The sequence below is a fragment of the Perissodus microlepis genome, chromosome 10 (assembly GCF_051167445.1).
Source record: "Perissodus microlepis isolate ML-2025 ecotype Zambia chromosome 10, ASM5116744v1, whole genome shotgun sequence".
Lineage (NCBI taxonomy): Eukaryota > Metazoa > Chordata > Actinopteri > Cichliformes > Cichlidae > Perissodus > Perissodus microlepis.
In genome coordinates, this window is record NC_140470.1 from 17,995,534 (window position 1) to 18,013,855 (window position 18,322).

Consider the following 18,322-nt stretch of genomic DNA (forward strand, 5'->3'; position numbering starts at 1 on the left):
GTGCAAAAGCAGCACAAAATAATGTTTATATACAACAACTAAAAAAAAAACAGGTTGTAGAATGGACCATTTTAAACTTAAAGTTTAACATAAATAGACATCCAGAGTGGAAAGCGTTGCAAATAAATGCAAACACGGCTTCACAACACTCATGTTTTTTCAAAATGTATGTCAGTGTAAGCTATTTCTATCACATTTAACCTTTGACTGTATTTTGTGTAATTTCTATACAAAACGTAAAAAAAGTGTTTTTCATAGTTTTTTTTTTTTCAAACCATGAAACTTTTTGGGTATGTGTCATGCTGGGGTGGGCGTCCCTGAAAGAATTTGTTTCCCCTTCGTTGGGAGCACATGCTGGGCTCTCGAAATCATGGGCAAACAGCATCCCACATTCTTGATTTTTAGTTCACAAACACTTCTTATAACGATAAACTACTTCTGAAACTTTGGAGGTTTTAGCTCTTTATACAGTAAAGTTACAAGAGGATAAAAATAATTATCAGGCAAAATGTCCTTTGTTTGTTAAAAATAATCCTGTCCCATACCACGTGAGAACAATAAACATATAATTTTCTGATGTAAGCCTCAAACTGAACGGTAATGTAGCGACAATCATTTTTCACAAATTTTTTTACAAAACTAAAATATTACTACTTCCATGTCTAATTGTCTGTAATGGAGGCGGAGTAAACTGGCCTGCTTACAGCTGACACAAGGGAAAAGAGCACTGCTATAAGTATCAGAGCACAAAGTTGCTCTGCTTCTATTTGTAGCTAGGCTTCACAAAATAGAGCCTAAACAAACGATAGAACATAGAATTATAGAAGATTAACAGAAGCTCTTTACATGGCATTGATTAACTCAGCTGCTGAGAACAACATCACCTTTGTGCGACCTGCATATTTTATAATAAGTGGTTTTATTGGCATACCTAATATTAGATATTATTTTGTCTTTCTGTGTTTTATTTACATTCTTGCAGTGGTGGGAAACACATTAGTGATGATTGTAATAACATTGGATCACATGTTGAGAAGTCCTAAATATATTGCTGTTTTTAATCTTGCATTTACAGACCTGTTAAGTAGCTCTGCTTTGGTGCCAAAGGTTGTTGACATTTTTCTGTTTAACCATTATTATATTTCCTACAATGACTGCTTGACTTTCATGTTTTTCAGCTTTACTTTCATTTCAATGCAAGCTTTTAATCTGGTTGTATTGTCCTTTGACAGAGTCATGGCTATCATGTACCCTCTGCACTATCAAATGAGAGTGAGCCACAAGCTCATTTTATCTTTGATCACTTTTTTCTGGCTTTTTGCCACAACTCTCGTACTCATTGCAGTTGGCCTTCTCACAAGACTTTCTTTTTGTAAGTCTGTTGTTATTCAGAGCTACTATTGTGATCATGGTCCTATGTATCGTCTTGGCTGCAATGATGTTACCCCCAATCGTGCAATTGCTGGTTTGAGTCCAGTTATAATTCTTGGGTTTCCACTGGCATTTATCGTAGGAAGTTACTGCTGTATTGGCTATTCTTTGTCAAAAATTTCTACATTTAGGGAAAGAGTGAAAGCTTTCAAAACCTGCACAGGTCACCTTTCATTAGTGGCAATTTATTTCCTTCCTGTTACATTTGTGTATATCTTTGGGAGTGTAATACATCCAAATGCTAGAATCATAAGCCTTTCTATTAGCACTGTATTGCCTCCCATGTTAAACCCGATTATCTATGTTCTTCAGACACAGGAGATCAAAGAGTCATTAAAGAAGTTGCTGAAAACTTGAGTTACATCCAAAATTGCCACAAAATATTAAAAAAGGATTTAGACTTGAATGTCTGCAGTGCCCTCTGCCATCTGATGTAAAAGATTTAGTCTTTCTGTGACCAAAGAGATTCTGCTCCTCTGCATTTTTCAGGAGTAAGATGTAGACATTATTTTAACTTTAGTCAGTTTTAGTAGCAGCAATTTTGTTGTTTCAGTACCTGCGTGTGCCACTGTTATGGTACTATTATAGAATCTAAATGACCATAGAATTGAAATTACAAGTTAATATAATTGAAAAAGAATATTCAACAATAAAAATATAAGTGAAGTAACACCAGAGTAATTTCTCTTGCATGACCATAGTAAAATGAAATTGTAAAAGCTGCTTTCCATTATAATCATTTATTTTTTTAAAGTCGTACAATACCACGTGTCACATACTAAAAAAATGTGAAAAATACGAAAAATATATCGATTCTCACATTAAAATATCAATGTTTTAGTAATTTAGATTACATTTGCAGTTTATCATTAACAGGAACACAGTGGAAAGAAACGATAACATTCGGATTGTCTACATTCAAAGGAACTACTTCCTCTTCCACCTTTCAGTCATGTGCGAAATACGGCTGTATAAATGTCTCGCAGCCCCTTGACTCACAGCAATGGCCGAGCGTAATTGGAGTCATGTGTGGACGTATTTTACCTCCACAAACAGCTGAGACGTGGTTTGCGATACATGTGGCAAGTGCTCCAAGAGTGAGGTGGAGCAAAAAAAGATTGGCATCGACAACTACAGTAATGGAAAAGTGTGATTGATTAGGGAGACATTCAAAAGGGCTGTTGGGCCGGGGGGGGATAAATACATTTTACAGGGTTTATCTATCGGATGAAATACGTTAAATGTCACCGTTATTATTGGCCGGCCCGGAAACAGCGGTGGTATCCAAATTAAGAGGCTGCTTCCACCTGAGGACCCGGCCTTTGCAGTCTAAAGAAAGCCGGGTAGTACGGCGCGAGCTCCTTCGGTGGAGTGAAACTCTGCCGTCTGCTCCTTGCTATCTAAAATATAATCGGGCGCTGACGTAAACTCTCGACCGTCTCAAACTTCTGTTTAATCATTTTCTGTTTGATGTTTATTCAGCTGTGTGAAAGCCCCGGAGGAACCCTCCCGATGGATTAATAAAATAAAATAAAATAAAATCTAATCTAATAACTTTAATCTCAGCCAAACCGATTTACTCATGAACAAATAAAACACTGAAAAAGCCAAACAATAACATTTTTAAGTTATCAAAGTGACTTAAATATCATGTTTAACCCAAGTAGATCGCGGGGGTTTGAAGATGATGTGTCGGTCGGCTCAGATATTTGAAGTTTACACAGCTACATTCTCACCTGAAAATATGTTAAAAGTTTTTTTGCGACTGTTGAGACAACGCCAGTCTCTGCAATTCTTTTGGTCCTGGTAGAGATCACGCTGAGATGTTTCCATGTTTTACACAATCCTTTTATTACCCATTATTCTTACAGATCCATCTGGAGATCAGCACACTGCATCCTATGCAGTCCTATGCTAAAGGCTGATCTAAAGAACTCCACACAACAGTTACAGTTATAACCTCTGGTCTCCTCCCCCCTACAGTAAACACCCCCACAATGGAAATACACTAGTACAGTGGCCAAGGGTGCTGACACCCTGACCCCCATCTCCTTTTAAGGTAGTGTCCGTTTGCCCTTTGTCTGCCCCTCACCCTCAGTAACTCTTGCTTCCTGGCCTGGGGGTGGGGGTTGATTGTCCTCCTGCCCTGCACCCCAGTTCTTTGTTCCCATTCCAGGCCTTCTTACACCCATTAACGGCCATATTGTAATATTACAGATGCAGATGGACTGCTGAGTCTTGTCCTGTGGAGGTGGCTCTTCTATGTTGTGCCATGCGCTTGTGAAGTGGCTGTTTGGTCTCTCCAATGTAGAGGTCTGTGCATTCCTCGCTGCACTGTACCGCATACACCACATTGTTAAGTCTGTGTTTTGGAGTTTTGTCTTTCGGGTGAACCAGTTCTTGTCTGAGCGTGTTGCTGGGTCTGAAATGCACCGGGATGTCATGCTTGGAGAAAACTCTCCTGAGTTTTTCTGATACACCGGGTACATAGGGGATGACAATGTTGTTGCGTCTGTCCTTCTTATCCTCCCTCGCTGGTGTCTGATCTTCGACCAAACTATATTCTCTTTAACTCTGATGTATATTACAGAATCTATTCTCAACACGACTCAGAAAGAGAAATAAGAGTAATATTAAAACTAAGTAGCTGGAATTGGCTGGGCCGCGCTATGAATTCTGCAATATGGTTTTTCAATTTTGTTGTCCGGGTGGAAAATCGGGAGAAATTCGGGAGAACGGTGGCTCCGGGAGATTTTCGGGAGGGGCACTGAAATTCGGGATTCTCCCGGAAAAATCGGGAGGGTTGGCATGTATGGTTGTGGCAACATCACTAACCTTGTCAAACACCTCAGAGTAAAGAATATCACAGAATATGACGAGCGTATGTTGAGGCGAACTGAAGAGGAGGAGAGGGACAGGTGCTGCTAGGGCGAGACAGACGTCTCTCACGGAGTCCTTTAGTGCTGCAGGCAGGCAAGGTGTTCAAATAGCGCACAACTTAAGTTGATTTATTTCTATTCTCAACAATCCCCCTTTTTATCTCTCCAATGAGAGATCACATCACACCTGTCCTTCATCCTGGGGAAAAACTGGTTTCCTAAACCTGACGGACTCTCTTTGTGTGAATGCTTTTCCCACTTCCTAGGTTAACTGCTTGAATAGGGTGGTGTGGAGTAGACAACCATCAACATCTATTCACTCAGTCTTCCTTTTCCAGCGTGGGGTGAGTCTCTGCGTTCTTCCTCCTCTTCTTTCTTCAGTCTCAGGGGTAGACTACCCTGAGACCTGGCCACAGACCACGGGATTATTTTGCCCCCGTGGTTGAGGTCTGGGTGTTCTCTGACTCGTTTGAGTCAGGGCTCGATTCCCCCTTTGGTGCTCAAGTTGCTCCTTGTTCCTTCACCGACTTTCCTGGCTCCTCAGCTACTGCACACTGGCTCCAGTGCTACCCGGCTTCGCCTTTGCCCTTCAGTCGAACAGCGTGCGATGTTCTGTCCACTTCGGCTCCGACCACTTTCTTTTGATCACTTTCAGACGTACCCACCAGGCTTCCGGCAGCGAGCTTCCTGCAGCAAGCTTCCTGCAGCAAGCTGTGCTCTCTCTGTAACCCATGTGCCTCTTCAATAGCTCTTGTTCTGATCTCTGGGGATAAGACTGGTCGCCCATCTGGTGCTCTTGAAGCCTTCTCTCCAGGTCTCAGTCTGCATCTTATGAATGATCTCCTTCCGTCAGTTTGGTCACTGCACCTGTAATTAAAAATTAAAACTACCCTGGCAAACCCCTTTTGCCACATGGTCCTTGCCATGTGTCAATTCAAAACAATTAGAGATGCACAATAAAGTTGCCCATTCTCTCTTAAAAATTCCAGGGCTTCTCCCATGGAGTAGCTCTGCTCCAGGCCTGCAAACCTGTGGTTAGAAAATTGGCCAGTGGTGTTTCCTGCTGCAAATCATGTGATTAAATCATATGATTAACCCTCTGCTGTAGAAAAAGTAGATGTAGATGTTAGCCCAGTGCATCTTGTATGCACACTTTCTAACAGTGACCTTTGCATTGTAAACAATACAAGGTCATATTAACACACTGCTTGTAAATAGACAAAGAAAAAACTGGCAACCAAAAGATCCGCATGGCCTACAAGACATGCAAAACTAAGATGTTGCTTTCATCCTCCACCCTTTCTGCTCTGTGGGTGGAGGTGCAATCTTGCATATTGGTGTCAAGTCAGTCAAGTTTTTGTCAGTCCAGTCAGTCCTCATGTTTATTGCTGATAGCCGAACCTCTCGTGTCGCATTAAGTTTCTACTGCCAGCAATATGATGACATTTCAAAAAGAACAAAAAAAGAATTTTAGAATGGATTACCTCGCTGAATCCTTTTAGGCAGGGACTCCCTATCTGGTTGCGTCCCAAATAAGTGACTTTCTCCAGAGCCCATTGTAATGTGGAGAAGCTCAGTTTGCGATCATTTTCCAGCAAAAATTTTACATAACGCTTTCAGATCCAATCATGCAGGCCTGCTTGAAGGAGAGAAAATTGTCAAACAAAACTTTTATTGCACTGTTTAAAAATACCAGCATAACCAAATATATAAAATCGTAGTCTTAGGGCTTATCCCTAAGTTACTGCAGTAGGTAACTGAACAAACTGGCGATCAGTAGCAGGCAGCGCTGGCTTAAATAGTCCTCGTGTAATTGGCAGCGGTTGGGGCTCAGGTGCTGCCCAGGTGGCTCCGCCCAGGAGAGAAGCCAGGGAACAATACTGATGACAAAATGCAAAAAGCCCCTAAGCTGCTCCCACAGACCATGACATTCTCTCACAAATCATTAACGTATTGCATTCATTGCTTATAAGAAAACTTGTGTGTGATACGCAAGTTCCATTGGCAGCATTTATGACAACATGTAACTGCATATGGAGGGAGGCTCATGTGGGATTAATGCTATTAATTTACAGAAGGTTTTGTGGTTATGACACCTGTCTCCCACAGGCTAAAACTTAAAAAAAGAAGAAAAAAAACCACAGACAAACATTCATACTCACACCAATGGGCAATTTGTAATCACCAATTAACCTAACCTCACTAAGTGCATGTGTATGTACTGTAGGTGGAAGCTATGCAAACTCAGGTAGAACGTCTCAGCCAGTCGAGCAAAATATAATGTTCAACAGAATGAAAGGCAGAGGTCAGGTCCATCGTCAGGAAAACACAATATTCGCCTATATTACATTACATCAAAATCTTGTTGGACACTCTAAGACTAGCTGGGTCTGTAAAATGAGTAATATGAATTCATATTAATCAATGTATGTTCTCATCTGCACCGCTCATGTGTTGCTAATTGGATGTATTCTAATTTCCTCCATCTCAATTCAAGTAAAACTGAGGTTCTAGTGCTCGGCCCAAACATTCAAAGTTAGCCAGTACATCAGTGCCCTCGCTAATACCATCAAATCATCTGGTTAAAAACCTTGGTATCCTTTTTGATACCAAGATCAACACTTGAATTTGAAAGTCATATCTCAAAGGTTACCCAGTCTTGTTTCCTTCATCTGAGAAATATTGCGAACAACAACCCTTTACTGTGAGTTTGTCATCTTGAACTTTTAGTACACACTTTAATTTTCTCCTGTGTTGATTATTACAATTCACTTTTCACGTACATCTCTCAGTTCTTTCATAGCTCATCTTCAATTAGTTCAGAATGCAGCAGCAAGGCTGCTAACGAAAACTAGCCAGCAGTCACATATTAAACCTATCCTTGCTTCCCTTCACTGGCTTCCAATGAAATTCAGAATCCACTTTAAATTATGTTATTAACATATAAACTTTACATGGACAGGGCCCTGCACACCTTATCAATGCAGCCGACCTTTTGGATCTAACCAGGGCCTTCTAGCCATGTATGCGTGTATGTAGGGATGAATATCCCTCAGTATGGCTGATTATATGCCTGTTTATGGGTCTCTATGTTTTAACATGTAGATTTAACTTCTATCTGTTCTATGTGTTGCTTTTATTTGAGCTGTAAAGCACTGTAACTTGATGTTTCGAAAGGGTGATATAATTAAGTTATTATTATTAACAATAATAATATTATAAGTCTTAGCAATGAATGGGAATTATGAGATTGACCTTTAGCTGCCAAGAAGACAAGGGACAAGCCTATTTCTTTCTTTCTTTTTTTTAAGTGGGTGGATAACACTTGTGAACCCAGGTAGTCCAATACAACCACTGTGACCTGCTGTACAGCTGCAACCTAAAATAAAGCACCTGGAGCTTTGACGCTATTATCTGACTCCCGTATTTTGAATGGTGTTTGGCTGGCTGCTGAATTGTGTACCCTATGCACACATGCACACACATGAGGAGAGCAGTACACAAGAGAACAGAGTACTGCTATAAGTATCAGAGCACAAAGTTGCTCTGCTTCTATTTGTAGCTAGCCTTCACAAACTAGAGGCAGCCTACACAAACGAGTACAGAGAATTATAGAAGATTAACAGAAGCTCTTTACATGGCATTGATTAACTCAGCTGCTGAGAACAACATCACCTTTGTGCGACCTGCATATTTTATAATAAGTGGTTTTATTGGCATACCTAATATTAGATATTATTTTGTCTTTCTGTGTTTTATTTACATTCTTGCAGTGGTGGGAAACACATTAGTGATGATTGTAATAACATTGGATCACATGTTGAGAAGTCCTAAATATATTGCTGTTTTTAACCTTGCATTTACAGACCTGTTAAGTAGCTCTGCTTTGGTTCCAAAGGTTGTTGACATTTTTCTGTTTAACCATTATTATATTTCCTACAATGACTGCTTGACTTTCATGTTTTTCTGCTTTACTTCAATTTTTATGCAAGGTTTTAATCTGGTTGTATTGTCCTTTGACAGAGTCATGGCTATCATGTACCCGCTGCACTATCAAATGAGAGTGAGCCACAAGCTCATTTTATCTTTGATCGCTTTTTTCTGGCTTCTTGCCATAACTCTTATACTCATTGCAGTTGGCCTTCTCACAAGACTTTCTTTTTGTAAGTCTGTTGTTATTCAGAGCTATTTCTGTGATCATGGTCCTATGTATCGTCTTGGCTGCAATGATGTTACCCCCAATCGTGCAATTGCTGGTTTGACACTAGTTATAATTCTTGGGTTTCCACTGGCATTTATCGTAGGAAGTTACAGCTGTATTGGCTATTCTTTGTCAAAAATTTCTACATTTAGGGAAAGAGTGAAAGCTTTCAAAACCTGCACAGGTCACCTTTCATTAGTGGCAATTTATTTCCTTCCATTTACATTTGTGTATATCTTTGGGAGTGTAATACATCCAAATGCTAGAATCATAAGCCTTTCTATGAGCACTGTATTGCCTCCCATGTTAAACCCGATTATCTATGTTCTTCAGACACAGGAGATCAAAGAGTCATTAAAGAAGTTGCTGAAAACTCGAGTTACATCCAAAATTGCCACAAAATATTAAAAAAGGATTTAGACTTGAATGTCTGCAGTGCCCTCTGCCATCTGATGTAAAAGATTTAGTCTTTCTGTGACCAAAGAGATTCTGCTCCTCTGTATTTTTCAGGAGTAAGATGTAGACATTATTTTAACTTTAGTCAGTTTTAGTAGCAGCAATCTTCTTTTTTCTTTGAATTTGTTGTTTCAGTACCTGCGTGTGCCACTGTTATGGTACTATTATAGAATCTAAATGACCATAGAATTGAAATTACAAGTTAATATAATTGAAAAAGAATATTCAACAATAAAAATATAAGTGAAGTAACACCAGAGTAATTTCTCTTGCATGACCATAGTAAAATGAAATTGTAAAAGCTGCTTTCCATTATAATCATTTATTTTTTTAAAGTCGTACAATACCACGTGTCACATACTAAAAAAATGTGAAAAATACGAAAAATATATCGATTCTCACATTAAAATATCAATGTTTTAGTAATTTAGATTAAATTTGTAGTTTATCATTAACAGGAACACAGTGGAAAGAAACTATAACATTCGGATTGTCTACATTCAAAGGAACTACTTCCTCTTCCACCTTTCAGTCATGTGCGAAATACGGCTGTATAAATGTCTCGCAGCCCCTTGACTCACAGCAATGGCCGAGCGTAATTGGAGTCATGTGCGGACGTATTTTACCTCCACAAACAGCTGAGACGTGGTTTGCGATACATGTGGCAAAAAAGTGCTCCAAGAGTGAGGTGTTGTGGCCATACTAGGGAGACATTCAAAAGGGCTGTTGGGCCGGGGGGGATAAATACATTTTACAGGGTTTATCTATCGGATAAAATACGTTAAATGTCACCGTTATTATTGGCCGGCCCGTAAACAGCGGTGGTATCCAAATTAAGAGGCTGCTTCCACCTGAGGACCCGGCCTTCGCGGTCTAAAGAAAGCCGGGTAGTACGGCGCGAGCTCCCTCGGTGGAGTGAAACTCTGCCGTCTGCTCCTTGCTATTTAAAATATAATCGGGCGCTGACGTAAACTCTCGACCGTCTCAAACTTCTGTTTAATCATTTTCTGTTTGATGTTTATTCAGCTGTGTGAAAGCCCCGGAGGAACCCTCCCGAGGGATTAATAAAATTAAATTAAATTTAATCTAATCTAATAACTTTAATCTCAGCCAAACCGATTTACTCATGAACAAATAAAACACTGAAAAAGCCAAACAATAACATTTTTAAGTTATCAAAGTGACTTAAATATCATGTTTAACCCAAGCAGATCGCGGGGGTTTGAAGATGATGTGTCGGTCGGCTCAGATATTTGAAGTTTACACAGCTACATTCTCACCTGAAAATATGTTAAAAGTTTTTTTGCGACTGTTGAGACAACGCCAGTCTCTGCAATTCTTTTGGTCCTGGTAGAGATCACGCTGAGATGTTTCCATGTTTTACACAATCCTTTTATTACCCATTATTCTTACAGATCCATCTGGAGATCAGCACACTGCATCCTATGCAGTCCTATGCTAAAGGCTGATCTAAAGAACTCCACACAACAGTTACAGTTATAACCTCTGGTCTCCTCCCCCCTACAGTAAACATCCCCACAATGGAAATACACTAGTACAGTGGCCAAGGGTGCTGACACCCTGACCCCCATCTCCTTTTAAGGTAGTGTCCGTTTGCCCTTTGTCTGCCCCTCACCCTCAGTAACTCTTGCTTCCTGGCCTGGGGGTGGGGGTTGATTGTCCTCCTGCCCTGCACCCCAGTTCTTTGTTCCCATTCCAGGCCTTCTTACACCCATTAACGGCCATATTGTAATATTACAATCCCAAACTATGTCTGTGAAGGTTCTCAGTCATCCAGGTCATCGTAGTCAAAGGAGCTTGCAAAGAAAAGCGTCTGGACTTCTTTAAGTTGCTTGAAGACGTTTCACCTCTCATCCGAGAAGCTTCTTCAGTTCTAAGGTCAAATGGTGCAGCCCTGGAGCAGGGTGCCGCCGGTGCGTCGAGCCACCTGGGGGGCTCTTCAACTGGTGAGGGAGGTCGTCACATCTTGCAGGAGCTTTCCTCTCTTCAGGAACTCTCTCTGCAGGAGGGGGAGATACAGGAGAGGTGGAGGAAGATCTCAGCCTGGGCGTCTATTGTCTTATGTAGTCTGGAAGATGAGTGGATGGTGGGGTGGGTGCAGTTTTCTCTGTGGTGGGGTTGGGTGGACTGTCCCGGGCTCTGTGGGGCCGGGCGGCGCTGCTGCACTGGGCCCCGGTCTGGATGGGCCTCGGCCCCCTTTCCCTGGCGGGTCGCGGAGTATGGGGGTGCCTACTGGGGTCAGCGGGGAGCTGGCCCCAGGGAGGGGTCACTTGCCCCTCCCTTCCTTCCCTCCCCATCTCCAGCTGCCTCCCCCTTCCCGCTCCACCACAACCACCCACACATGCAGGGCCTTGGAGTAGGGGTGTGTCACCAGGGTGCAGAGGAGGCTACCCCCCCCCCTCTGTCCCCTTCTGGCTGCCTCTGCCTCAATTTTATCCCACAACTTAGACATTCACATTACTCACACTCTCATTACACATACATATAGGATCTTGGGGGTGGGCACGCTACACGGATTCCAAAAGACCATCAGGGTGTACACCTTACCCCTGGCGTCGTTGCCCACCTCTCAATTTTAAATACACGTAGACATTGAGGGCTAGCAGGAGGGACTATGCGCTTACCTGCTGCTCTCTGGCAGGTAGCTCCATGCCCTCCTGGGTTTTAAATGCACCTTAGAACACACATGCATCAACACTACAATGAGCGGGTGGAGGGAGGTTTGGAGTCTTCTCTCACCCCCGCTCTCTGCGGCCTGCTGGAGCGGGGGGGCTAGAAGGAGGAGTTGGCCGTCCGACTGCGGTCTGGAGTGTGGGGCCTCCCTGCTGCTGCGGAGTCGGGGCGGTCTGCCTCTCCCCACCGCAGGGAAAAGGGTTACACCACCTGGGTCTGGGTGCAGTTCCCCCCTCCAGGGGCAAGGGTACCTAGACCCGGTTCGTAGAGTACGCTTGGGGAGTGTGATCGTGTGTACAGCGTCTCTTTATGTTTGTCTCCACGTTGGTTGAGTGTGGAGTAAGTGCATATGAGAGCATGAGGGTGGGAATGGATGTTTGTATCTGTGTGTGCCTGTATGTCTGTGTCTATATGTCAGGTTGGGTATCAGACGCCACCTCTCTGGGGACATCTCAGGCCCTCCAAGGTATGGAGGCCTATCTCCCCCCACCACCACTTCCCCTGTCAGTGGCGGACTCCCTCAGACATCGGTGCGTTGGTGGTTCTTTGTGTCTGGGGATGGGCGTCCAGGTACACACCGGCTCACTCCTTGGCGGCCGCTTATCAGGGCCTGGAGCCTGGGGCTCGCTCGGGCCACTTCGGAGGTGGGGTGCCCCCGGCCTCTCGGCCTGGGGCTCGGTCACTCAGGCACAGCTGGCTGCCGGCGGAGCTCACGGGCGCGTCACTGCAACCCCCCCTGGCTTCTGCTCCGCAGCTGCTGGGTGAGCCCTCATCTGGGACTCTCCTCAGCTCTTTCTGGGACAGTGGCGCGGCTGCCCCTCTGTTGGTCTTCCTTGGTCTCTTGTGTTCTGGGGGCATCTGGATGTCTGGAGTTTTGATCTCCTCCATACCTGCTTCATGCCCTGGAGGACGGGGCTGTGGCCCCCCCACACCCTCTAGCAGATCATTACATGAAGGAATCTTTTAAAAAAAAAACAAGCGCGTCCATGCTCACAGGTGTACACACGGGTGATCACACCCACAAACTACACCCTTTTTGGCTCCTACCTCAAAGCACACTGTGTTCTGTTGATCTTATGTGCTGCACAATAATGTTTAATATTTAGTATTTACTGTCATATTCCCATATATCATTGTGATGTTGTTTATTCTATTACTCTTGTTCTCCTCTGCTTGTTTTCTTTTTTCTTTCTCAACAGGTGATCCAGGTGATCGATAGATGCATTTTTTTTTTTTTTTTTCTGCCCATTCTGTTGGTTTTTGTTTTTTGCCCTTGTCCCTCTTCTCAGCTGTTTCTCTTTCCCTCTTTCTTTCTCCCCTTCTTTCCCCCAGTCAAGTCTGTCCCGTATTCAGCAAGTGAAAATAAAATAAACAATAAAAGGTGAATCAAATGGACCATTACGGCAAGGCTGGGATGGTCAATTTGGTAAAGTAAATCCGTTGGGCATCTTTCTTTGCCTTTAGACAATAATTCTGATGGCAAAAGAGCCAAACGGGACAGGCAAAAAAAAAAAAAAAAAGAAAAAAAAAAGAAACCTGGCCCCACCTTATCATGCAAATTCCTGAGGTCAGATGGCCCAGGATGTGAGTGGGCGTTAAGGCGTCTGGGGAGGGAACTCAAAACTGGATTATAGATGGCAGACAGTTGGTGTCGTATACCACCGCCTCTGTTCAAAGATGGTCGCTCACAGTGGACATAGATGGCTTCTTTCACTCCTCTTTCAAACCATCTGTCTTCTCTGTCCAAAATGTGAACATTGGCATCCTCGAAAGAGTGTCCTTTAGCCTTCAGATGCAGATGGACTGCTGAGTCTTGTCCTGTGGAGGTGGCTCTTCTATGTTGTGCCATGCGCTTGTGAAGTGGCTGTTTGGTCTCTCCAGTGTAGAGGTCTGGGCATTCCTCGCTGCACTGTACAGCATACACCACATTGTTAAGTCTGTGTTTTGGAGTTTTGTCTTTCGCGTGAACCAGTTTTTGTCTGAGCGTGTTGCTGGGTCAGCAAGCTGTGCTCTCTCTGTAACCCATGTACCTCTTCAATAGCTCTTGTTCTGATCTCTGGGGATAAGACTGGTCGCCCATCTGGTGCTCTTGAAGCCTTCTCTCCAGGTCTCAGTCTGCATCTTATGAATGATCTCCTTCCGTCAGTTTGGTCACTGCACCTGTAATTAAAAATTAAAACTACCCTGGCAAACCCCTTTTGCCACATGGTCCTTGCCATGTGTCAATGCAAAACAATTAGAGATGCACAATAAAGTTGCCCATTCTCTCTTAAAATTTCCAGGGCTTCTCCCATGGAGTAGCTCTGCTCCGGGCCTGCAAACCTGTGGTCAGAAAATTGGCCAGTGGTGTTTCCTGCTGCAAATCATGTGATTAAATCATATGATTAACCCTCTGCTGTAGAAAAAGTAGATGTAGATGTTAACCCAGTGCATCTTGTATGCACACTTTCTAACAGTGACCTTTGCATTGTAAACAATACAAGGTCATATTAACACACTGCTTGTAAATAGACACAGAAAAAACTGGCAACCAAAAGATCTGCTTGGCCTACAAGACATGCAAAACTAAGATGTTGCTTTCATCCTCCTGTTCCTGTAAAAAAAAGAAACATCCACCCTTTTTACTCTGTGGGTGGAGGTGCAATCTTGCATATTGGTGTCAAGTCAGTCAAGTTTTTGTCAGTCCAGTCAGTCCTCATGTTTATTGCTGATAGCCGAACCTCTCGTGTCACATTAAGTTTCTACTGCCAGCAATATGATGACATTTCAAAAAGAACAAAAAAAGAATTTTAGAATGGATTACCTCGCTGAATCCTTTTAGGCAGGGACTCCCTATCTGGTTGCGTCCCAATTAAGTGACTTTCTCCAGAGCCCATTGTAATGTGGAGAAGCTCAGTTTGCGATCATTTTCCAGCAAAAATGTTACATAACGCTTTCAGATCCAATCATGCAGGCCTGCTTGAAGGAGAGAAAATTGTCAAACAAAACTTTTATTGCACTGTTTAAAAATACCAGCATAACCAAATATATAAAATCGTAGTCTTAGGGCTTATCCCTAAGTTACTTCAGTAGGTAACTGAACAAACCGGCGATCAGTAGCAGGCAGCGCTGGCTTAAATAGTTCTCCTGTAATTGGCAGCGGTTGGGGCTCAGGTGCTGCCCAGGTGGCTCCGCCCAGGAGAGAAGCCAGGGAACAATACTGATGACAAAATGCAAAAAGCCCCTAAGCTGCTCCCACAGACCATGACATTCTCTCACAAATCATTAACGTATTGCATTCATTGCTTATAAGAAAACTTGTGTGTGATACGCAAGTTCCATTGGCAGCATTTATGACAACATGTAACTGCATATGGAGGGAGGCTCATGTGGGATTAATGCTATTAATTTACAGAAGGTTTTGTGGTTATGACACCTGTCTCCCACAGGCTAAAACTTAAAAAAAGAAGAAAAAAAACACAGACAAACATTCATACTCACACCAATGGGCAATTTGTAATCACCAATTAACCTAACCCCACTAAGTGCATGTGTATGTACTGTAGGTGGAAGCTATGCAAACTCAGGTAGAACGTCTCAGCCAGTCGAGCAAAATATAATGTTCAACAGAATGAAAGGCAGAGGTCAGGTCCATCGTCAGGAAAACACAATATTCGCCTATATTACATTACATCAAAATCTTGTTGGACACTCTAAGACTAGCTGGGTCTGTAAAATGAGTAATATGAATTCATATTAATCAATGTATGTTCTCATCTGCACCGCTCATGTGTTGCTAATTGGATGTATTCTAATTTCCTCCATCTCAATTCAAGTAAAACTGAGGTTCTAGTGCTTGGCCCAAACATTCAAAGTTAGCCAGTACATCAGTGCCCTCGCTAATACCATCAAATCATCTGGTTAAAAACCTTGGTATCCTTTTTGATACCAAGATCAACACTTGAATTTTGAAAGTCATATCTCAGAGGTTACCCAGTCTTGTTTCCTTCATCTGAGAAATATTGCGAACAACAACCCTTTACTGTGAGTTTGTCATCTTGAACTTTTAGTACACACTTTAATTTTCTCCTGTGTTGATTATTACAATTCACTTTTCACGTACATCTCTCAGTTCTTTCATAGCTCATCTTCAATTAGTTCAGAACGCAGCAGCAAGGCTGCTAACGAAAACTAGCCAGCAGTCACATATTAAACCTATCCTTGCTTCCCTTCACTGGCTTCCAGTGAAATTCAGAATCCACTTTAAATTATGTTATTAACATATAAACTTTACATGGACAGGGCCCTGCACACCTTATCAATGCAGCCGACCTTTTGGATCTAACCAGGGCCTTCTAGCCATGTATGCGTGTATGTAGGGATGAATATCCCTCAGTATGGCTGATTATATGCCTGTTTATGGGTCTCTATGTTTTAACATGTAGATTTAACTTCTATCTGTTCTATGTGTTGCTTTTATTTGAGCTGTAAAGCACTGTAACTTGATGTTTCGAAAGGGTGATATAATTAAGTTATTATTATTAACAATAATAATATTATAAGTCTTAGCAATGAATGGGAATTATGAGATTGACCTTTAGCTGCCAAGAAGACAAGGGACAAGCCTATTTCTTTCTTCTTTTTTTTTTAAGTGGGTGGATAACACTTGTGAACCCAGGTAGTCCAATACAACCACTGTGACCTGCTGTACAGCTGCAACCTAAAATAAAGCACCTGGAGCTTGGACGCTATTATCTGACTCCCGTATTTTGAATGGTGTTTGGCTGGCTGCTGAATTGTGTACCCTATGCACACATGCACACACATGAGGAGAGCAATACACAAGAGAACAGAGTACTGCTATAAGTATCAGAGCACAAAGTTGCTCTGCTTCTATTTGTAGCTAGCCTTCACAAACTGGAGGCAGCCTACACAAACGAGTACAGAGAATTATAGAAGATTAACAGAAGCTCTTTACATGGCATTGATTAACTCAGCTGCTGAGAACAACATCACCTTTGTGCGACCTGCATATTTTATAATAAGTGGTTTTATTGGCATACCTAATATTAGATATTATTTTGTCTTTCTGTGTTTTATTTACATTCTTGCAGTGGTGGGAAACACATTAGTGATGATTGTAATAACATTGGATCACATGTTGAGAAGTCCTAAATATATTGCTGTTTTTAACCTTGCATTTACAGACCTGTTAAGTAGCTCTGCTTTGGTTCCAAAGGTTGTTGACATTTTTCTGTTTAACCATTATTATATTTCCTACAATGACTGCTTGACTTTCTTGTTTTTCTGCTTTACTTCAATTTTTATGCAAGGTTTTAATCTGGTTGTATTGTCCTTTGACAGAGTCATGGCTATCATGTACCCGCTGCACTATCAAATGAGAGTGAGCCACAAGCTCATTTTATCTTTGATCGCTTTTTTCTGGCTTCTTGCCATAACTCTTATACTCATTGCAGTTGGCCTTCTCACAAGACTTTCTTTTTGTAAGTCTGTTGTTATTCAGAGCTACTATTGTGATCATGGTCCTATGTATCGTCTTGGCTGCAATGATAATACCCCCAATCATGCATTTGCTGGTCTGGCACTAGTTATAATTCTTGGGTTTCCACTGGCATTTATTGTAGGAAGTTACTGCTGTATTGGCTATTCTTTGTCAAAAATTTCTACATTTAGGGAAAGAGTGAAAGCTTTCAAAACCTACACAGGTCACCTTTCATTAGTGGCAATTTATTTCCTTCCATTTACATTTGTGTATATGTTTGGGAGTGTAATACATCCAAATGCTAGAATCATAAGCCTTTCTATGAGCACTGTATTGCCTCCCATGTTAAACCCGATTATCTATGTTCTTCAGACACAGGAGATCAAAGAGTCATTAAAGAAGTTGCTGAAAACTCGAGTTACATCCAAAATTGCCACAAAATATTAAGAAAAGGATTTAGACTTGAATGTCTGCAGTGCCCTCTGCCATCTGATGTAAGAGATTTAGTCTTTCTGTGACCAAAGAGATTCTGCTCCTCTGCATTTTTCAGGAGTAAGATGTAGACATTATTTTAACTTTAGTCAGTTTTAGTAGCAGCAATCTTCTTGTTTCTTTGAATTTGTTGTTTCAGTACCTGCGTGTGCCACTGTTATGGTACTATTATAGAATCTAAATGACCATAGAATTGAAATTACAAGTTAATATAATTGAAAAAGAATATTCAACAATAAAAATATAAGTGAAGTAACACCAGAGTAATTTCTCTTGCATGACCATAGTAAAATGAAATTGTAAAAGCTGCTTTCCATTATAATCATTTATTTTTTTAAAGTCGTACAATACCACGTGTCACATACTAAAAAAATGTGAAAAATACAAAAAATATATCGATTCTCACATTAAAATATCAATGTTTTAATAATTTAGATTAAATTTGTAGTTTATCATTAACAGGAACACAGTGGAAAGAAACTATAACATTCGGATTGTCTACATTCAAAGGAACTACTTCCTCTTCCACCTTTCAGTCATGTGCGAAATACGGCTGTATAAATGTCTCGCAGCCCCTTGACTCACAGCAATGGCTGAGCGTAATTGGAGTCATGTGTGGACGTATTTTACCTCCACAAACAGCTGAGACGTGGTTTGCGATACATGTGGCAAAAAAGTGCTCCAAGA

At 41.8% G+C, this 18,322-nt stretch overlaps 3 protein-coding genes across 3 annotated transcripts; all 3 read left to right on the forward strand.

Moving 5' to 3' along the window:
• Positions 1–846: 846 nt before the first annotated feature.
• On the forward strand, positions 847–1,788 carry LOC146379218 (olfactory receptor 1500-like). Its single transcript, XM_084941335.1, has one exon. The coding sequence runs from the start codon at positions 847–849 to the stop codon at positions 1,786–1,788; it is 942 nt and encodes a 313-aa protein (XP_084797461.1).
• Positions 1,789–7,947: 6,159 nt separating this feature from the next.
• or80a8 (odorant receptor, family 80, subfamily A, member 8) lies at positions 7,948–8,919 on the forward strand. The gene has a single exon (XM_084941651.1). The coding sequence runs from the start codon at positions 7,948–7,950 to the stop codon at positions 8,917–8,919; it is 972 nt and encodes a 323-aa protein (XP_084797777.1).
• A 7,699-nt stretch (positions 8,920–16,618) lies between these two features.
• Positions 16,619–17,590, forward strand: LOC146379220 (olfactory receptor 1500-like). The gene has a single exon (XM_084941652.1). The coding sequence runs from the start codon at positions 16,619–16,621 to the stop codon at positions 17,588–17,590; it is 972 nt and encodes a 323-aa protein (XP_084797778.1).
• The last annotated feature ends 732 nt before the right edge of the window (positions 17,591–18,322 follow it).

Excerpts from the sequence above, each read along its gene's own strand:
- LOC146379218 (XM_084941335.1), top strand. The coding sequence starts at position 847 with ATGGCATTGATTAACTCAGCTGCTGAGAACAACATCACCTTTGTGCGA.
- LOC146379220 (XM_084941652.1), top strand. The coding sequence starts at position 16,619 with ATGGCATTGATTAACTCAGCTGCTGAGAACAACATCACCTTTGTGCGA.
- or80a8 (XM_084941651.1), top strand. The coding sequence starts at position 7,948 with ATGGCATTGATTAACTCAGCTGCTGAGAACAACATCACCTTTGTGCGA.